At 51.4% G+C, this 20,105-nt stretch overlaps 1 protein-coding gene across 2 annotated transcripts in view; it reads left to right on the forward strand.

Annotated features, from left to right (window-relative positions):
- The first annotated feature begins 1,863 nt into the window (after positions 1-1,863).
- Positions 1,864-20,105, forward strand: part of PUF60 (poly(U) binding splicing factor 60) — a 37,237-nt gene continuing 18,995 nt past the window's right edge. For both annotated transcript variants that reach the window (XM_066578194.1, XM_066578196.1), the window contains exons 1-2: positions 1,864-2,002; positions 11,162-11,257. In XM_066578194.1, the coding sequence (XP_066434291.1) occupies positions 1,949-2,002; positions 11,162-11,257 (150 nt within the window). In that variant the 5' untranslated portion in view covers positions 1,864-1,948. The remainder of the gene's footprint in view (positions 2,003-11,161; positions 11,258-20,105) is intronic.

A 20,105-nucleotide genomic window follows, 5' to 3' on the forward strand; every position in this document is an offset into this window, starting at 1 on the left:
CTGAGCGATGGCCTGATGCTCAGCCTGGGCCTAATTAACCCAGGTATCCTCAGCGCTTCTGGTGAGCGCTAGGAGTGAAACAAACAGCTCCATAGCGAGAAGACGAAGAAACAGCAGAGTGAGTGCTGACCGGTAGAGTCAGCGGGAGCGGGAATCACACAGATAACCTGGACTGTGGATTGTCCGAATACCCTGAGAATCCTCCCTGTTGCACGACTTTGGCTTGTTATATCTGTACCAGGACTGTTTGCAGTAAACGGACAGAGCCGACCATTCCTGGTTCTCATTCAGAAATTTACCCTGTGTGTGGTCTATTTTATTACATCTGGAAGATCCACCTCAGAGGATGGAATAGTGGCGTCACCAGTGACAACTGGACTTAAGGTAACTCCCACTTACTATCCCTTGATCTCCCCCAGCAGTAACGTGGTCCGGTCCCGAGCTACCCTTAGTGGGAGGTGATGGTAGAGCCCTTTCTCTACCCCGCTGTCTCCTCGGCTGTGGGCCTGCCCCTCGGACGCTGCAATGGTTTGGCGGTATTGTTTGGATACTATTTGGATGCTATTATTAGTATGTTATATGGTTGCATTATGCTGCCGCTGTGTGATGGTATTATATTGCCTACACACTGCACGGTGGTGTTATGTTGGCGCTGTTTGTACATGGTGCTGCATTATGTGGTATTATAGGGTCCTTAAAATAAGGAGGGATAACAGGCAGGACGTCTGCCCTCATTAGACAGTTCAGGACGCATATTAGCACTAACTGCTTAGGTTAAGCAGCGCTGCTGATTAGAGCCACCTGATTGGCTCTTCGGCACCACGTGACTACACAGCGTGCACGCGCATTGCCTTCAGCAGCCGTGCATTACACAATACAGTAAAGCAGACGTGCGCTACACACTACACTTAAGCAGCACGGGGTTACGTTTAGGGTTACGGTTTAGGGTTAGGTGTAGGGTTAGTTTGAGGGTTTAGGGTTAGGTTTAGGGCTAACCCTAAACCGTAACCCTAAACCTAACCCCGTGTTGCTTAAGTGTAGTGTGTAGTGCACGTCTGCTAAGTTAAAGGGGTTGTCCCGCGCCGAAACGGTTTTTTTTTTTTTTTTAAACCCCCCCCCCCCCCCCCCCCCCCGTTCGGCGCGAGACAACCCCGATGCAGGGGTTAAAAAAACCACCCGCACAGCGCTTACCTGAATCCCGGCGGTCCGGCGTCTTCATACTCACCTGCTGAAGATGGCCGCCGGGATCCTCTGTCTTGATGGACCGCAGGGCTTCTGTGCGGTCCATTGCCGATTCCAGCCTCCTGATTGGCTGGAATCGGCACGTGACGGGGCGGAGCTACACGGAGCTACACGGAGCCCCATTCAGAAAAGAAGAAGACCCGGACTGCGCAAGCGCGGCTAATTTGGCCATCGGAGGGCGAAAATTAGTCGGCACCATGGAGACGAGGACGCCAGCAACGGAGCAGGTAAGTATAAAACTTTTTATAACTTCTGTATGGCTCATAATTAATGCACAATGTACATTACAAAGTGCATTATTATGGCCATGCAGAAGTGTATAGACCCACTTGCTGCCTCGGGACAACCCCTTTAAGCAACTGTTGTGTAGTGCACGGCTGCTGAAGGCAATGCGCGTGCACGCTGTGTAGTCACGTGGCGCCGAAGAGCCAATCAGGTGGCTCTAATCAGCAGCGCTGCTTAACCTAAGCAGTTAGTGCTAATATGCGTTCAGGACCAGTGATCAGACATTATTACAAATAAAGTTATGACTTAAAAAAAAACAACAAGAAAAAAAATACAACCTCACCACTGACAAAGGAAATCTCGCGGGAGTAGTATGAGTCACGTGACTACCCCGCCTCATTCTCGCGAAGGTTCTCTGCAGTCATGTGCTCTCGCGAGGTTTCCGCCGCTCCGCGCAGTTTCTCCAGTTCTCGCGTGATTCATGGATCTGCTACTATTAAGCCCGGAGCACCGAATGGCGGCTGCAGTAATGTTGGTAAGTTTAAACGGGAGAACCCAGAGTCAGGGGGGATGGGGGAGAAGGGGAGAGTGTGGAGAAGAGACGGGCGGCCCGAAAAATAGGAGACGTGAGAGAGCAGGGAGATGGAGCGTGACCGCTGGGACGACGACGTGTGAGGGGGAGGGTAAGGGAGCGAACGTGAGAGGCGGATGATGAGGTGAGGGAGGATAAGTGAGGGTGTGAGCGACACGGAGAGGAAGATTGAGGGGGAGACGACCACCAGGGGGCGGCACGGAGGGGGAAGGGGGGGGGGGTATATGGAGAGGACGTACTGAGGGGAAACTATGTGGAGAATACGTGTGAGGGAAACCTGGTGAAGACGAGGGGGGTACAACGAAGATGCGCATTGATGACAAAGAGGGGAACACGCCGAAGATGATGGGGTGGACACACAGGACGCTTGAGGGGAACACGACGACGAAGATGATGGGGGGGACACGGGACGCTTGAGGGGAACACGACGAAGATGATGGGGGGGACATGGGACGCTTGAGGGGAACACGACGAAGATGATGGGGGGGACACGGGACGCTTGAGGGGAACACGACGAAGATGATGGGGGGACACGGGACGCTTGAGGGGAACACGACGAAGATGATGGGGGGACACGGGACGCTTGAGGGGAACACGACGAAGATGATGGGGGGACACGGGACGCTTGAGGGGAACACGACGAAGATGATGGGGGGACACGGGACGCTTGAGGGGAACACGATGAAGATGATGGGGGGACACGGGTAGCTTGAGGAGAACACGACGAAAATGATGGGGGGGACACGGGACGCTTGAGGAGAACACGACGAAGATGATGGGTGGGACACGGGACGCTTGAGGAGAACACGACGAAGATGATGGGGGGGACACGGGACGCTTGAGGAGAACACGACGAAGATGATGGGGGGGACACGGGACGCTCGAGGAGAACACGACGAAGATGATGGGGGCAGAGAGGGCGCGTGAGGGGAACACGACGTAGGCGATGGGGGGGCAGAGAGGACGCGTCAGGAGTACACGACGTAGGCGATGGGGGGGCCAGAGAGGACGCGTCAGGAGTACACGACGTAGGCGATGGGGGGGGGGGGCAGGGAGGACACGTCAGGAGTACACGACGTAGGCGATGGGGGGGGGGGGGGCAGGGAGGACACGTCAGGAGTACACGACGTAGGCGATGGGGGGGGGGGGGCAGGGAGGACACGTCAGGAGTACACGACGTAGGCGATGGGGGGGGGGGGGCAGGGAGGACACGTCAGGAGTACACGACGTAGGCGATGGGGGGGGGGCAGAGAGGACACGTCAGGAGTACACGACGTAGGCGATGGGGGGGGCAGAGAGGACACGTCAGGAGTACACGACGTAGGCGATGGGGGGGGCAGAGAGGACACGTCAGGAGTACACGACGTAGGCGATGGGGGGGGCAGGGAGGACACGTCAGGAGTACACGACGTAGGCGATGGGGGGGGCAGGGAGGACACGTCAGGAGTACACGACGTAGGCGATGGGGGGGGCAGGGAGGACACGTCAGGAGTACACGACGTAGGCGATGGGGGGGCAGGGAGGACACGTCAGGAGTACACGACGTAGGCGATGGGGGGGGGGCAGAGAGGACACGTCAGGAGTACACGACGTAGGCGATGGGGGGGGGGCAGAGAGGACACGTCAGGAGTACACGACGTAGGCGATGGGGGGGGCAGAGAGGACACGTCAGGAGTACGCGACGTAGGCGATGGGGGGGCAGAGAGGACACGTCAGGAGTACGCGACGTAGGCGATGGGGGGGCAGAGAGGACACGTCAGGAGTACGCGACGTAGGCGATGGGGGGGCAGAGAGGACACGTCAGGAGTACGCGACGTAGGCGATGGGGGGGCAGAGAGGACACGTCAGGAGTACGCGACGTAGGCGATGGGGGGGCAGAGAGGACACGTCAGGAGTACGCGACGTAGGTGATGGGGGGGCAGAGAGGACACGTCAGGAGTACGCGACGTAGGTGATGGGGGGGCAGAGAGGACACGTCAGGAGTACGCGACGTAGGTGATGGGGGGGCAGAGAGGACACGTGAGGGAAACACTACGAAGGTGATGGGGTGGGGGGGCAGAGAGGATACGTGAGGGGAACACGACGAAAGTGATGGGGGACGACACAGGACGCTTGAGGGTAACACGAAGATGATGGGGGGGGGACACAGGACGCTTGAGGGGAACACGACGAAGATGATGGGGGGACAGAGGACGCTAGAGGGGAAAACGACGAAGATGATGGGGGACAGAGGACGCTTGAGGGGAAAACGACGAAGATGATGGGTGGACAGAGGACGCTTGAGGGGAAAACGACGAAGATGATGGGGGGGGGACAGGACGCTTTAGGGGAAAAAGACGAAGATGATGGGGGTGGGGGGGACACAGAGGACGCTTGAGGGAAAAACGGCAAAGATGATGGGGGTGGGGGGGACACAGGACGCTTGAGGGGAAGATGGTGGGGGGGGGGCAGAGGACACTTGAGGGAAAAACGGAAGATGATGGGGGGACACAGAGGACGCTTGAGGGGAAGATGATGGGGGGGGGGGCAGAGGACACTTGAGGGAAAAACGGGGAAGATGATGGGGGGACACAGAGGACGCTTGAGGGGAAGATGATGATGGTGGGGGGGACACAGAGGACACTTGAGGGAAAAACGGGGAAGATGATGGGGGGGGACACAGAGGACGCTTGAGGGGAAGATGATGATGGTGGGGGGGACACAGAGGACACTTGAGGGAAAAACGGGGAAGATGATGGGGGGGACACAGAGGACGCTTGAGGGGATGATGATGGTGGGGGGGACACAGAGGACACTTGAGGGAAAAACGGGGAAGATGGTGGGGGGGACACAGAGGACACTTGAGGGAAAAACGGGGAAGATGATGGGGGGGACACAGAGGACGCTTGAGGGGAGGATGATGGTGGGGGGGACACAGAGGACACTTGAGGGAAAAACGGGGAAGATGATGGGGGGGACACAGAGGACGCTTGAGGGGAAGATGATGATGATGGTGGGGGGGACACAGAGGACACTTGAGGGAAAAACGGGGAAGATGATGGGGGGACACAGAGGACGCTTGAGGGGAAGATGATGATGGTGGGGGGGACACAGAGGACACTTGAGGGAAAAACGGGAAAGATGGGGGGGACACAGAGGACGCTTAAGGGGAAGATGATGGGGGGGTCAGGACACAGGACACTTGAGGAAAAAACGGGGAAGATGATGGGGGGGACACAGAGGACGCTTGAGGGAAAAACGACGCAGATGATGGGGGTGGGGGGGACACAGAGGGCGCTTAAGGGTACACGACGAAGATGATGGGGGGACACAGGATGCTTGAGGGGAAAACGACGATCATGGGGGGGGGGACAGGACGCTTGAGGGGAAAACGACGAAGATGATGGGGGGGACACAAAGGACGCTTAAGGGAAAAACGACGAAGATGATGGGGGGGACACCCAGAGGACGCTTGAGGGGAAAACGACGACGAAGATGATGGGGGGGGGGGGACACGTGAGGAGTACGCGACGTAGGTGATGGGGGAGCAGAGAGGACACGTCAGGAGTACACGACGTAGGTGATGGGGGGGCAGAGAGGACACGTGAGGGAAACACTACGAAGGTGATGGGGTGGGGGGGCAGAGAGGACACGTGAGGGGAACACGACGTAGGTGATGGGGTGGGGGGGCAGAGAGGATACGTGAGGGGAACACGACGAAAGTGATGGGGGACGACACAGGACGCTTGAGGGGAACACGAAGATGATGGGGGGGACACAGGACGCTTGAGGGGAACACGACAAAGATGATGGGGGGACAGAGGACGCTTGAGGGGAAAACGACAAAGATGATGGGGGGACAGAGGACGCTTGAGGGGAAAACGACGAAGATGATGGGGGGACAGAGGACGCTTGAGGGGAAAACGACGAAGATGATGAGGGGGGGACAGGACGCTTGAGGGGAAAAAGACGGAAGATGATGGGGGTGGGGACACAGGACGTTTGAGGGGAAAATGACGAAGATGATGGGGGTGGGGACACAGGACGCTTGAGGGGAAAAAGACGAAGATGATGGGGGTGGGGACACAGGACGCTTGAGGGGAAAAAGACGAAGATGATGGGGGTGGGGACACAGGACGCTTGAGGGAAAAACGGCGAAGATGATGGGGGTGGGGGGGACACAGAGGACGCTTGAGGGAAAAACGGCAAAGATGATGGGGGTGGGGGGGACACAGGACGCTTGAGGGGAAGATGGTGGGGGGGGGCAGAGGACACTTGAGGGAAAAACGGAAGATGATGGGGGGGACACAGAGGACGCTTGAGGGGAAGATGATGGGGGGGGCAGAGGACACTTGAGGGAAAAACGGGGAAGATGATGGGGGGACACAGAGGACGCTTGAGGGGAAGATGATGATGATGGTGGGGGGGACACAGAGGACACTTGAGGGAAAAACGGGGAAGATGATGGGGGGGACACAGAGGACGCTTGAGGGGAAGATGATGGGGGGGGGCAGAGGACACTTGAGGGAAAAACGGGGAAGATGATGGGGACACAGGACGCTTGAGGGGAAGATGATGATGGTGGGGGGGACACAGAGGACACTTGAGGGAAAAACGGGGAAGATGATGGGGGGGACACAGAGGACGCTTGAGGGGAAGATGATGGTGGGGGGGACACAGAGGACACTTGAGGGAAAAACGACGAAGATGATGGCGGTGGGGGGGACACAGAGGGCGCTTGAGGGTACACGACGAAGATGATGGGGGGGACAGGATGCTTGAGGGGAAAACGACGAAGATGATGGCGGTGGGGGGGACACAGAGGGCGCTTGAGGGTACACGACGAAGATGATGGGGGGACAGGACGCTTGAGGGGAAAACGACGATCATGGGGGGGACACAGGACGCTTGAGGGGAAAACGACGAAGATGATGGGGGGGGGACACAGAGGACGCTTGAGGGGAAAACTACGAAGATGATGGGGGGACGACACAGGGCGATTGAGGGGAAAACGACAAAGATGATGGGGGAGACGCAGAGGACGCTAGAGGGGAAAACGACGAAGATGATGGGGGGGGAGACGCAGAGGACGCTTGAGGGGAAAACGACGAAGATGATGGGGGAGGACACACAGAGGACGCTTGAGGGGAAAACGACGAAGATGATGGGGGAGGACACAGAGGACGCTTGAGGGGAAAACAACGAAGATGATGATGATGGGGGGACACAGAGGACGCTTGAGGGGAAAACGACGAAGATGATGGGGGGGGACACAGAGGACGCTTGAGGGAAAAAAGACGAAGATGATGGGGGGGACACCCAGAGGAAGCTTAAGGGAAAAAAGACGAAGACGATGGGGGACACACACAGAGGACGCTTGAGGGTAAAACGGCGAAGATGATGGGGGGGACACAGAGGACGCTTGAGGGAAAAAAGACGAAGATGATGGGGGGGGGGGGACACACAGAGGACGCTTGAGGGAAAAAAGACGAAGATGATGGGGGGGGGGGGGGGGGGACACACAGAGGAAGCTTGAGGGAAAAAAGACGAAGATGATAGGGGGGGACACACAGAGGAAGCTTGAGGGAAAAAAGACGAAGATGATAGGGGGGGACACACAAAGGAAGCTTAAGGGGAAAAAAAACGAAGATGATGGGGGGCACACACAGAGGACGCTTGAGGGAAAAACGACGAAGATGATGGGGGGACACAGAGGACGCTTGAGGGAAAAACGACGAAGACGATGATGATGGGGTGGATACAGAGGACGCTTGAGAGGAAAACGACGAAGATGATGGGGGGGACACAGAGGACGCTTGAGGGGAAGATGATGGTGGGGGGGACACAGAGGACACTTGAGGGAAAAACGACGAAGATGATGGCGGTGGGGGGGACACAGAGGGCGCTTGAGGGTACACGACGAAGATGATGGGGGGGACAGGATGCTTGAGGGGAAAACGACGAAGATGATGGCGGTGGGGGGGACACAGAGGGCGCTTGAGGGTACACGACGAAGATGATGGGGGGGACAGGACGCTTGAGGGGAAAACGACGATCATGGGGGGGACACAGGACGCTTGAGGGGAAAACGACGAAGATGATGGGGGGGGGACACAGAGGACGCTTGAGGGGAAAACTACGAAGATGATGGGGGGACGACACAGGGCGATTGAGGGGAAAACGACAAAGATGATGGGGGGACAGAGGACGCTTGAGGGGAAAACGACGAAGATGATGAGGGGGGGACAGGACGCTTGAGGGGAAAAAGACGGAAGATGATGGGGGTGGGGACACAGGACGTTTGAGGGGAAAATGACGAAGATGATGGGGGTGGGGACACAGGACGCTTGAGGGGAAAAAGACGAAGATGATGGGGGTGGGGACACAGGACGCTTGAGGGGAAAAAGACAAAGATGATGGGGGTGGGGACACAGGACGCTTGAGGGAAAAACGGCGAAGATGATGGGGGTGGGGGGGACACAGAGGACGCTTGAGGGAAAAACGGCAAAGATGATGGGGGTGGGGGGGACACAGGACGCTTGAGGGGAAGATGGTGGGGGGGGCAGAGGACACTTGAGGGAAAAACGGAAGATGATGGGGGGACACAGAGGACGCTTGAGGGGAAGATGATGGGGGGGGGGGCAGAGGACACTTGAGGGAAAAACGGGGAAGATGATGGGGGGACACAGAGGACGCTTGAGGGGAAGATGATGATGATGGTGGGGGGGACACAGAGGACACTTGAGGGAAAAACGGGGAAGATGATGGGGGGGACACAGAGGACGCTTGAGGGGAAGATGATGGGGGGGGCAGAGGACACTTGAGGGAAAAACGGGGAAGATGATGGGGACACAGGACGCTTGAGGGGAAGATGATGATGGTGGGGGGGACACAGAGGACACTTGAGGGAAAAACGGGGAAGATGATGGGGGGGACACAGAGGACGCTTGAGGGGAAGATGATGGTGGGGGGGACACAGAGGACACTTGAGGGAAAAACGACGAAGATGATGGCGGTGGGGGGGACACAGAGGGCGCTTGAGGGTACACGACGAAGATGATGGGGGGGACAGGATGCTTGAGGGGAAAACGACGAAGATGATGGCGGTGGGGGGGACACAGAGGGCGCTTGAGGGTACACGACGAAGATGATGGGGGGGACAGGACGCTTGAGGGGAAAACGACGATCATGGGGGGGACACAGGACGCTTGAGGGGAAAACGACGAAGATGATGGGGGGGGGACACAGAGGACGCTTGAGGGGAAAACTACGAAGATGATGGGGGGACGACACAGGGCGATTGAGGGGAAAACGACAAAGATGATGGGGGAGACGCAGAGGACGCTTGAGGGGAAAACGACGAAGATGATGGGGGGGGGAGACGCAGAGGACGCTTGAGGGGAAAACGACGAAGATGATGGGGGAGGACACACAGAGGACGCTTGAGGGGAAAACGACGAAGATGATGGGGGAGGACACAGAGGACGCTTGAGGGGAAAACAACGAAGATGATGATGATGGGGGGACACAGAGGACGCTTGAGGGGAAAACGACGAAGATGATGGGGGGGGACACAGAGGACGCTTGAGGGAAAAAAGACGAAGATGATGGGGGGGACACCCAGAGGAAGCTTAAGGGAAAAAAGACGAAGACGATGGGGGACACACACAGAGGACGCTTGAGGGTAAAACGGCGAAGATGATGGGGGGGACACAGAGGACGCTTGAGGGAAAAAAGACGAAGATGATGGGGGGGGGGGGGACACACAGAGGACGCTTGAGGGAAAAAAGACGAAGATGATGGGGGGGGACACACAGAGGAAGCTTGAGGGAAAAAAGACGAAGATGATAGGGGGGGACACACAGAGGAAGCTTGAGGGAAAAAAGACGAAGATGATAGGGGGGGACACACAAAGGAAGCTTAAGGGGAAAAAAAACGAAGATGATGGGGGGCACACACAGAGGACGCTTGAGGGAAAAACGACGAAGATGATGGGGGGGACACAGAGGACGCTTGAGGGAAAAACGACGAAGACGATGATGATGGGGTGGATACAGAGGACGCTTGAGAGGAAAACGACGAAGATGATGGGGGGGACACAGAGGACGCTTGAGGGGAAAACGACGAAGATGATGGGGGGGGGGACACAGAGGGCGATTGAGGGGAAAACGACGAAGATGATGGGGAGACGCAGAGGACGCTTGAGGGGAAAACGACGAAGATGATAGGGGGGGACACAGAGGACGCTTGAGGGAAAAACGACGAAGACGATGATGATGATGGGGGGACACAGAGGATGCTTGAGGGGAAAACGACGAAGATGATGGGGGGAGACGCAGAGGACGCTTGAGGGGAAAATGCGAAGATGATGGGGGGAGAGACACGGATAGGACGCTTGAGTTGAACACTACGAAGGCGGGGGGGGACGATTCGGAGAGGATGCGTGAGGGAGGCACGATGACGGGAGGGATGCCACAGGACACTGTAGACTACATTGATGTGGGGGACGAGGACAGAGAGAACTGTGTGGAGGTGTGAGGGCTTTATACATCGGAAGGGAGGGCAGTGACAAGTGTGTGCTATGGGGGCGCTGTTGAGACAGGTTGTACCTAGTGAGGGGGTATTTGCTCTGTGGAGGAACAGGGTTATTGAGCTGTTCGCTAGGAGGACACATAGAGGGTACAGTTTTGTATTATTAGGGTACTCAGTTTATTCTTAGGGTTCCAATGAGCCCCCTTACATTTGCTTGCAGCCGTGACATGAAATGTGTTTGGCTTTCCGCCATGCGATGCCATGGAAAGCTTCAGAGGGCGTGATTCGCCCGTGGACAGGCACCCTAATTCTTGTTTGTTTAAGCTGATGTGCTGCCTCCCTCCACACACCCCCCTCCCGCCTTGCACTTCCTGCTCGTTTTGCCGTCCCCCGCTATTTTTGATATGTTGCAAAGAATTGTGGCGCACCAGCTTTACTACTTCCACCCCACTGACTTCTAGAAACCCTACTTGTCCGATCTGTCTAAGCACTGGCGGTGTGCAAGCAGCGCTGGGAGATGTGACTGGTCAGCTCAGACGATACGGTGATCTGCGGACGTTGCATCACTAAAGTGTTTATCTTCTGTTACAGGGCGGTGACTCCATTAAATTGGAAAATGGACAAAGTACCTCGTCTAAGCTTGGGCTTCCTCCCCTCACCCCGGAGCAGCAGGAGGCATTACAGAAGGTGAGCTCCCCCTCTCCCTGGTAGAGTAGACTTGAAGCCCCCTGCCTGCCTGTTGCCTCTGTTAAGGGAGGGAGATTTTGCTTCTTGTGCATGTCTTCATCCGACGTGATGATTCGTTATTGGCTTATCCATGGTTTCTTGGAGCCGCACAATTCTTCTGTCTCTAGATGCTTTATTGTACTTATGTTCTGGAGCTGCTGCAGGTAGTTTCTACTTGAAGATATTTTCCAGGAAGGAGATCGGCTACGTCCACACATAAATGGTTAATGCCTGAGACTGTAAGTGTGCCTTCACACAGCGTGTAAATGCTGCTGGCTTTCTAGAGCGGAAAATCCACTGTCAAATTTAGACCTAAATGGTGCAGATTTTGCAGTGGATTTTGTAGCAGATTTGCAGCTGATTTCAACCCTCCTTGAAAATCTGCAGTCCAATTTCCCCAGCGTAAGGGTATGTCCACATTGGTCAGTGTCTGCAGCAGACCTTCCACAGCCCAAAATCCACATCCAATACCACGCCATTTAGAGTGCATTTCAATGTGGATTTCACCCCCTCATTTGAAGATGTGGATTCCGCACCAACAATCCGTTGTTATATTGACATGCTGGGGATTTAAATTCCACACTGCCTGTTCATTCATGCAGTTTACTTTTTCTGAGGACAAAGTTGGTGACATCGAGGTTTTTAAAATCTCATTCACTTTGCTGCTGCGGTAAATGCCACAGATTTTCATTGCTGAGGGTCCGCACGCCAAATCTGCCCCATATGGACATGCCCTACACGGGCAAGCTGCAGATTTACAGTCTACAGCGTATTTCAAATGCGCTTCAGATTCTGTGCAGAAATGCTCTATGTAGATAAAACGTTTGACATCTCCTCCACGTGGCTACTACGGGAAATATTGCAGACGTTCCACAGAAAAATCAGAGGAGGAAAGTTTGCAATATTAACGCAATGTGTGAAGTCACCTGAGGAGGGCGCTTTCACATGGGACATGCTGTGGATTTTCCTTCTGGATTTGTGTATTATTGAGTGAGATTTTAACAAATCGGAAGCAGATAAATGTCCTTGTAGAGTTTACATTTGTAGTGTGTTAATTCTACAGATTTTCACAGCAGATTTTACCAGTTGCAATGAATCATGGGTAATCTGTGACGACATCTGCTTGTGTGGACGTACGCGTAATGTGTACATTGCCAGACATGATTCTGCTCCGGTGATGTGCTGAGCCTGGTATGATGCAGATATGTGGGGGATATAAAGAGAATTCTTCATCTTTTCTGGTTTATATCGGTTTTTGTTCTTTGGAATGCCCTTTGATGCCATTTGTGGAATGTGGTTCTTGGGTTTTACTTCCCTTGTAAGTTAGAAGGATTTCATAACCATGACTGAAGAAGGATGTCTGCTGTGAATGTCATAGCGCATCGCTGGTGTTCCAGTAATCGTGTATCGCCACGCTGTATGATACAGTTAGATAAAAACTGGATATTTAATGCTATATATGTTCTCTACATCCAATATTGATAAACTGGTCATATACGTCATTGCACAGTTGTTAGAGCCCGTAAATCCTCTTTTGTCTGCCGATTTTTGCCTATTTAGTTTCCATATTCATCACATGAGCTCCTAAAGTAACCCTCCAAACAAAGATGGATGTACCGATCTGACTACCTGATGTACACTGCCCATAGTATGCAATGGTAATCTAAGACCCTACATGCTGGTGTGACCGGCCAGCACTGCTCATGTCCACAGCACTGATGAAGAAAAGCAGTGTCTTGGGGCCCATTTATACACAAAGATGATAGCTCAAAAGATGGCTTTTGAACGATAATTTTGCATAAACTACTTATTGGTACTAATGCCAATTAGTAGCTTATTAATGTGTGAGCCGCCGGGCGCTATATTCAGTGAACAGCTGGTGGTCTGTTTTCTGAATATATTCTCTTTGTTCTCTTGTGGGGCTGACAGCTGAGACAATGTTATCAATGCTCCCAGTGGAGAACACAGCATGAAGTTTCTGCTACCAGCTCTTCTGCCAAATGATGGATTTTATGCCGAACATACAATCATCGTTCGGCAGAAAAGTGAAATATGGGCACATTTACAAGCAATGATTATCGTGCAAAGGATTGCTTTTAAGTGAATTTTGAGCGATAATCGTGTCTAGAAGGGCCTTAAGACTAATGATGCCTACCAGTACACAGTGTGTCATGCAGTCAGAGAAGCTCGTGCAGCCATCTTTGCTTGTACAGGCCCAGAGAGTCTCCTTTAAAGGCGTTATCACTACTCGCTTCTACAATGCACTGCCAATCTACCTTAGATGTGCCAACAGTGCCCCCGGGTCTTACTTTGCAAGCAGCCAGCACATGACTGCTGCAGCCAGTCGGTGGCCTTAGAGGTCATGTGTTATACTACTGGCATCACTGCTCCGCAATGGGAGCCATGATGCCAGTAACATAGCATGTGACTATAGAGAACAGTGATTGGATTAAAGAGGTGAGTAGTGTTTTTTTTTGCTTTGGATATAAGATGACCCTTTTACAGGTCTGCCACAAGGGAGTCTTCTATGGAAAATCTGTAGCATATCAAAATCCAAAGTTGCAAAAACTTCAAATGATGCGGTTTTTGGTGTGGAATTAAGAGTAATTGCTGCAGATTTTCCTCTGCATTGCTACAGGTGAAATCTGCAGCATAAATTGACATCCTGCAGATTTCAAATCTGCACTGTAGCTCAGTTCTGCGCAAATTTTCCGTCTGCAGATTTGTGTTAATCTCCTCTACTTTGTTGCTACTGCAAATGCTGCAGGTTTTCTACACAGAAAATCAGCACTGGACCTGTCCCGTATGACGTAAGCTTAGGGTCTATTTAACGAGCGACGTATTGCACACAGTGAATGTTGCTGTGTATACAATCAGCACCGGGGTTCATTTATGCTGCAGATTGTTTCTGAAATGTGGATGAGATTTCATGTAGTGCAAAACAGATTTTCCTCCGCTGCATTTACTCTTCTTGTTAATTTACCTTGATCGTGTTTATGCAAAAATTAGCCACGAATTTAACGTACATGTGGACCAACAGTTTCTCCCCTAATAGATGTTGAGAAGTAAGGCTGCTCTCACACAGGCGTCTGTTAAAATGCCTCGTTTTAACACATTTTCAAACACATTCAACTGCATTCAGCTCCTTTAATCTCTCCAGGATGACCGCTCCAGCCCATGCAAACGCTGAGACCCCTGAGTGCCCAGGGTCCACGCGTAGCCCTGTAAGTGAGGCCGACCCTTCTCTTCCTCTTTTACTAGTTGGGGAGACGAGGAGTCATCTGGCTCTACTATATCCAATGTGTACTGGTTTCATCTACTAAACTGCGGTGAAATTCCAGTAGTGCTAAGATTAAGGATGAGGCACCTGATTTTATGGCTGATATTAAAGCTTTAGTAAGGCTAGATACATTTTACTTTGTCCGCTTTATCATCCTCTTTTGCTCCACTCTCTGCTTTTCCTCTACTTCATGTTCCTCACTAAAGCGAACCCGCTCTGCGTTACTTGGTTCCAGTAGGAGCGTGTACCTCTCTGATGTCAAGGAAGGACAGAGGCCGGTAATTCCATGGATGAGCACAATGATTACAAAAAAAGTTTTTTTTAATCCTGAGGATATGGACAAGTTCACTAAAGTCATCAGAGGTACATTAAAGATGGAAAAACCTAAAAATGGAAAACAAATCCTGTTTATGAAGTTTTCTGGCATCTGGGAAAGCCATGTAGAGGTACTTTTCCAGCTCACGACTACATACAGAAGCTAAGTGGAATGGTGTAAACCAGAAGCAGGTTCCTTCGTTCCTAGGAGGCTTAAAGGGGTTTTCCCGAGACTGGGCAAAATTGTCAAAGTTTCCCTAATGTTTCAACTTGCTGACATTATTCCAAACATCCATTCTCAAACTGAATTTCAGTACCTGTTTTTCGCCGGCCTGCGCCACCGCTACTTTCCAGCCAGCTTCTGAGTTCCACATTGTTATTTAAAATGACTGCTGGGGTATGTAAGAACTACATCTCCCACAATGCCCTACCACCAGCTACTGATAAGTGCACGTTTACAAACTGTGTCGCCAGTAAAACAGCGGAGCGTACAGGACATAACCACTGGATACCAATGGAGAACTAAGTGAGGGAGACCGCAGGTAACACCGTATCTCTGCAGCTTTGTAAGACAAGTTATAATGTTATTACGTGTTATTGCCTTAGGAAGCATATAACTTGCACTTTAAATCACCGGATTACCCTTTTAAGAGACTTTACACTTTTAATGAGGAGGAGTTATGGGGATTGGATCACCATACTGAAAGAAGATGTACCTGAGGCTAAGCGCACACTTTGAAGGCTCTACCCATCTTGTAGACAATTTTCTTGCGACATTTATCAACCACTTTGGGCCTTATTAGCCACCAAACAAATGCTTAGGGAGCCCTGCCTGTAAATTTTTCGAATTCTGCACAAAAAGTTGACCAGAAACACCAAGTTTTTGTGAATTAGCTTGCTTAAATCAAGAAGAATGGCAACACAAACTTGGATATTTTTTCGAAACGACCTGCGAGGGAAGACTTTTATTCAAATGGCTCTAGCGCCTCAACCAGGCTATACACCAAGCTGAAACCACGCAGAACTTTATACAGGTGGTGTAGGAACATTCTGTAAAAACCTCAGCAAAATTTGAAGGTGGTCAAGCAGGGACCCTCTCCCAAGTTAAGCCACTTGACATGGAATGACCCCTCTTTAATGCCAACTGAAAAGATAATTCCAACACAAAACAAGGATGCCATATCCTTGGGCAAGACTCATGGCCTCTGTGGTTGTTTGGGATATGTTGTTCACAAAAGCTTGGGCAGTAAATGTCAGAAAAGGCAGACTTTGCGGGATGCCAAGTTTCAACTTACACAAAGGGGTTTCAGTGGGATCGGATTCTGTTTATAACCACAGACGCCTAGTACTGGGGAGCCCATACAGGGCAATCTTCAGTATCGGGAAATGATCTTTAAAAAAAACCACAAAAAAACATCCAACAGTCCTCAAATTTCAGAGATCCATATGCAGTCTGGAAGGCTTTACAACAGACGAAGCATCTGACAAAGATGCATCATGTGTTACTTGACTTAGATAATACCATGGAGGTGGCCTTCATTCTGTGGTGCACGAGACATGGCCACCTTCAGGGTCTGGCACAAAAAAAAACCCTTTGTTGGGTTTCAACTTGGGTTCTCTCAGCAACTCCTCTAAAGAGGCTGTCTTTTATAAGCCATCAGGTCGGCCCCGGGAGAGGGGTCTCCATCCTTAGAGGTCTTCCTGAGTTTAGTGGAAAAGTAGGGTAATACTCAAATAGACTTACTCGTGAACAGGAGGAACCACAAGGTGGATCAGTTCCTTTCCCCCAATTCCAGGGACTGTCCTACAGCTATGGATGCCTTGCCACAAACCTGGAGGATCAACCCAGCATTTGCCTTTCCCCGACTTCCTTGACTCCCAGAGAAAATGACTGCTCCCTAATGCTGATAACATAGTGGCCCAGGTAAAGCTGGCTCGCACCCTTAAACCTTCTTAGCCACCAGGATCCCGTCATTCTTCCGGAGCTAACGAAGTGTAAAAAAAACCTTCATCTATCTGTCTTACTACGTGAGAGAGGCTTGACTGCAATAATCATCCAGACGTAACAAACCTCCACTGCTAATATCTATCTGAAGGCCTGGGGAAGTTTTGGAAAGGATCTTGTGTTTTATTTGATTTATCACTTCATTAAAATACATTGGGGGGGGGGGGGTGTTAAACCTCTATTTTCCTATTCTTTCTGGAGGAGTCAATCTCTAGTGGCGTGGTCATGGAAAGAGTCTGATAGCTTATTTTATAGAAAGCCACTTAAGCGTCCGTCCAGTCCAGGAGAAACAAAGATGGCCGTACAGCTACTATGACACCTGATGCACCCGTTCATCAGTAGTAATAGACTCAGCATGCTGATGTGACTGGTCAATGAAAGCAGATGTAGTGTCTTAGACTAATGATGCATATTATAGGCCGTGTACATCAGGCTGTCGGATAAGGTGTTCAGCAATCTGTTTCTGCAGGAGGGTTGCTTTAAACTACCAGTAGAGAGTGCGAGGAGAACATGCGAACTCCATGGGCACCCCAGTGCTGCCAGGTACCATGCTAACTACAGAGTCCCTGCACTGCCCCAATGAAGTTCAGTGGTGTCTTGCAGCCTCTGCGTAGAGCTGGTATATCCCAAATGGTCCTTATATTAGAGAACCCCAGCCCTTTCCTGATTGGTGCTTCCCCATATGGCATTTGGTGCCATAATCCTCAGAGTTTATCCTAAAATGCCGTGGCAAGTTTTCCATTAGATGTCTGTCTGAGCGACTTCCAACAAGGTCTGGTCATCGGTGCTAGACTGGCCGGGATGTCGCTGCTATTCTGAAGTGTTTTCCTCGTCTAACGGTGTGCATTGTATACATCCAGGGAAAGGGGATCCTGTGGATGGAAACTACTTGTCGAAAGGATCAGAGGAGGATGTCAGGAATCGTTCTGGCCAATAGGCACTGCAGAGTCAAGAGCAGCCGAATACAACGCTGGCGCTCCAACTAATGTATCCGAACGCACAACTTCTCGTTCCTTAGCACGGATTGCCCGGTCACAATAGTGCAGATTTCTGCTTTACCATACTGGTGGGAGGGTTAGGATGTGGTACAAGCAGCATGAATCGATGACCCCTTCCTGTCGGGCTGCTGGAGGTGGAGTAATGGTGTGGGGAAAATCAAAGCCAATGTGCATCAAGTGCACCGCAACTCCTCTGATACCGTGGATGGACACCATGATAAATAGCTTCCTTTCTAAAGGCCATAGGAGGTATCTAATACAGCAGCCATTCAGAATGTTTACCTGGAGTTATAATAGGTCACTCTCACACAGATTAACCCTTTCCAATCCACTGTCTGACGTCTTCCAACATGCTGATTGAAGCCTGTACAGCTCCGATGTCGGAAGACGTTTGGCAGGGTATTCCTACTGTATATTACTGGTCGCTCTGTTGTCGGGGACCTCTCCAGCATATCACATACTGCAGTACTGGCTCTAGCCAGCAGATGGCGCCATTGTATAATGGCAGAAAGAGAAAGCCCCTAAAAGACTGAATCCAAAACTGGATTGCAAAAGGGTTAATGTTCAATTTATCGGTGTTAGCGGTCATTCACATGGGTGTATTTATGCAGTGTGTTTTGTGCGTAATAAGCAGTTGCTGAAACCCCATTGATTTGCACTGTGAAAAAAAACGCAGCATATCCTATATTGGTCCATATTACAGACCAAAATATCCCATTAAAGTCAATAGGATTGTGTAAAATATATGCAGTGACTACATGTAATTAGAGATGAGCGAGCATACTCGCTAAGGACAATTGCTGGATCGAGCATTGTCCTTAGCGAGTGGGTGACAGGTGAGTTGTGGCCATGAGCGTGGGGGAGAGAGGGAAAGAGAGTTCTCCCCTCCGTTCCTCGACGCTCTCCGCTAGCTGCCGGCAGCTGAATCTTTGCTCCCGAGCGGGGAGATACTCGCTTAGGACAATGCTCAATTGAGCAATTGCCCTTAGCGAGTATGCTCGCTCATCTCTACATGTAATATGTATTCACTGTGTATTTCAGCATGAAATTGATGAGACCTTGTTGTGGTTTTTTCTTTTTCTTTTTTTTTTTTTGAGGATGTGAAAAATGCATAGTATATGTGCGGGGGAAAAAAAAAAACACAACCGGAAAATGCTGAATTTTTATCCATGAATTTGCTTTGTTTTCACGTACTGAAACTAAATCCACTCATGTGAATGAGTCCTTAAGGCGGATACTGGTTTGTTGCCCCCGTAAGACATTGTAAGCCCACCATACACCTGAGAGAAGAGACGTTCCAACCTGAATTTTAGTTGGATCAGCCATAAATCCTATGTGAGTGGATCTTGCCTCTCCCGTCGGTGGTGCCTGCGGGAGCTGCTGCCTGAGGGGCCTTATCTCCTAAACAGTGCCTGTGGAGGAGCAGGAAGATATAGCAGTCGGCTGAGCGAATATACAGCTGATGATTATTGGTTATTTGGGGTTTATGGTGGACATCCGATATTATATTGTCTCTCATCTCCATCCCTGTAAGTTGTACCCTGGAGTTGTAACTTTCAGGTGCTGTGTACACTACAGTCCTGTGATAATGGGCACTGGCAGACGTTTCTAGGCATCAGATCAAAGGGTCATTTACATATATCAATTTGAATTGATATTGGATAAAAATCTGTGTGTAAAGCTGGCGAATGGAAGGCTGCTTCATGACTGACCAGTGTCTGCCGATCGTTCATGATGTAAGTTGGCGTCACACTTAAAGGGAAACTAAACTTTTTAAAAACTTTGACCTGTCGTAGTGATATGTCTGAAGTTTTGATTGGTGGGAGTCCAGATGTTGAGACCCTCATGATCTTTAAGATGAATGGGCAGAAACGTTCACGTGAGCACTATTCCCGTTCAGCTGTTTTCGACGCTGCTGAGGAGTGTATAGGAAGTCTATGGCATCCGTACACCAGTCACAATGACAAACTGCCAGTTTAGTTATATTCTAAAGGGTTTGTCTGAATGTTTAAAAGAGTAGCTGCACTTATGAGAAACATTTGACATGTCAGACGTTTTGATTGGTGGGACTCCCGCTGCTGAGACTGCTGGAACAAGGGGTTTGCAGTACACGCCGAGTGCTGTGCCCCTTTGACCATCTTAGCTGTTTTTTGGCTGCTTCTGGTAGCTGAAGATGGCTGTATAGAGGTGTATAGCGCTTTCTGTAGACAT

This window comes from Eleutherodactylus coqui, chromosome 9, assembly GCF_035609145.1.
Source record: "Eleutherodactylus coqui strain aEleCoq1 chromosome 9, aEleCoq1.hap1, whole genome shotgun sequence".
Classification (NCBI taxonomy): Eukaryota; Metazoa; Chordata; class Amphibia; order Anura; family Eleutherodactylidae; genus Eleutherodactylus; species Eleutherodactylus coqui.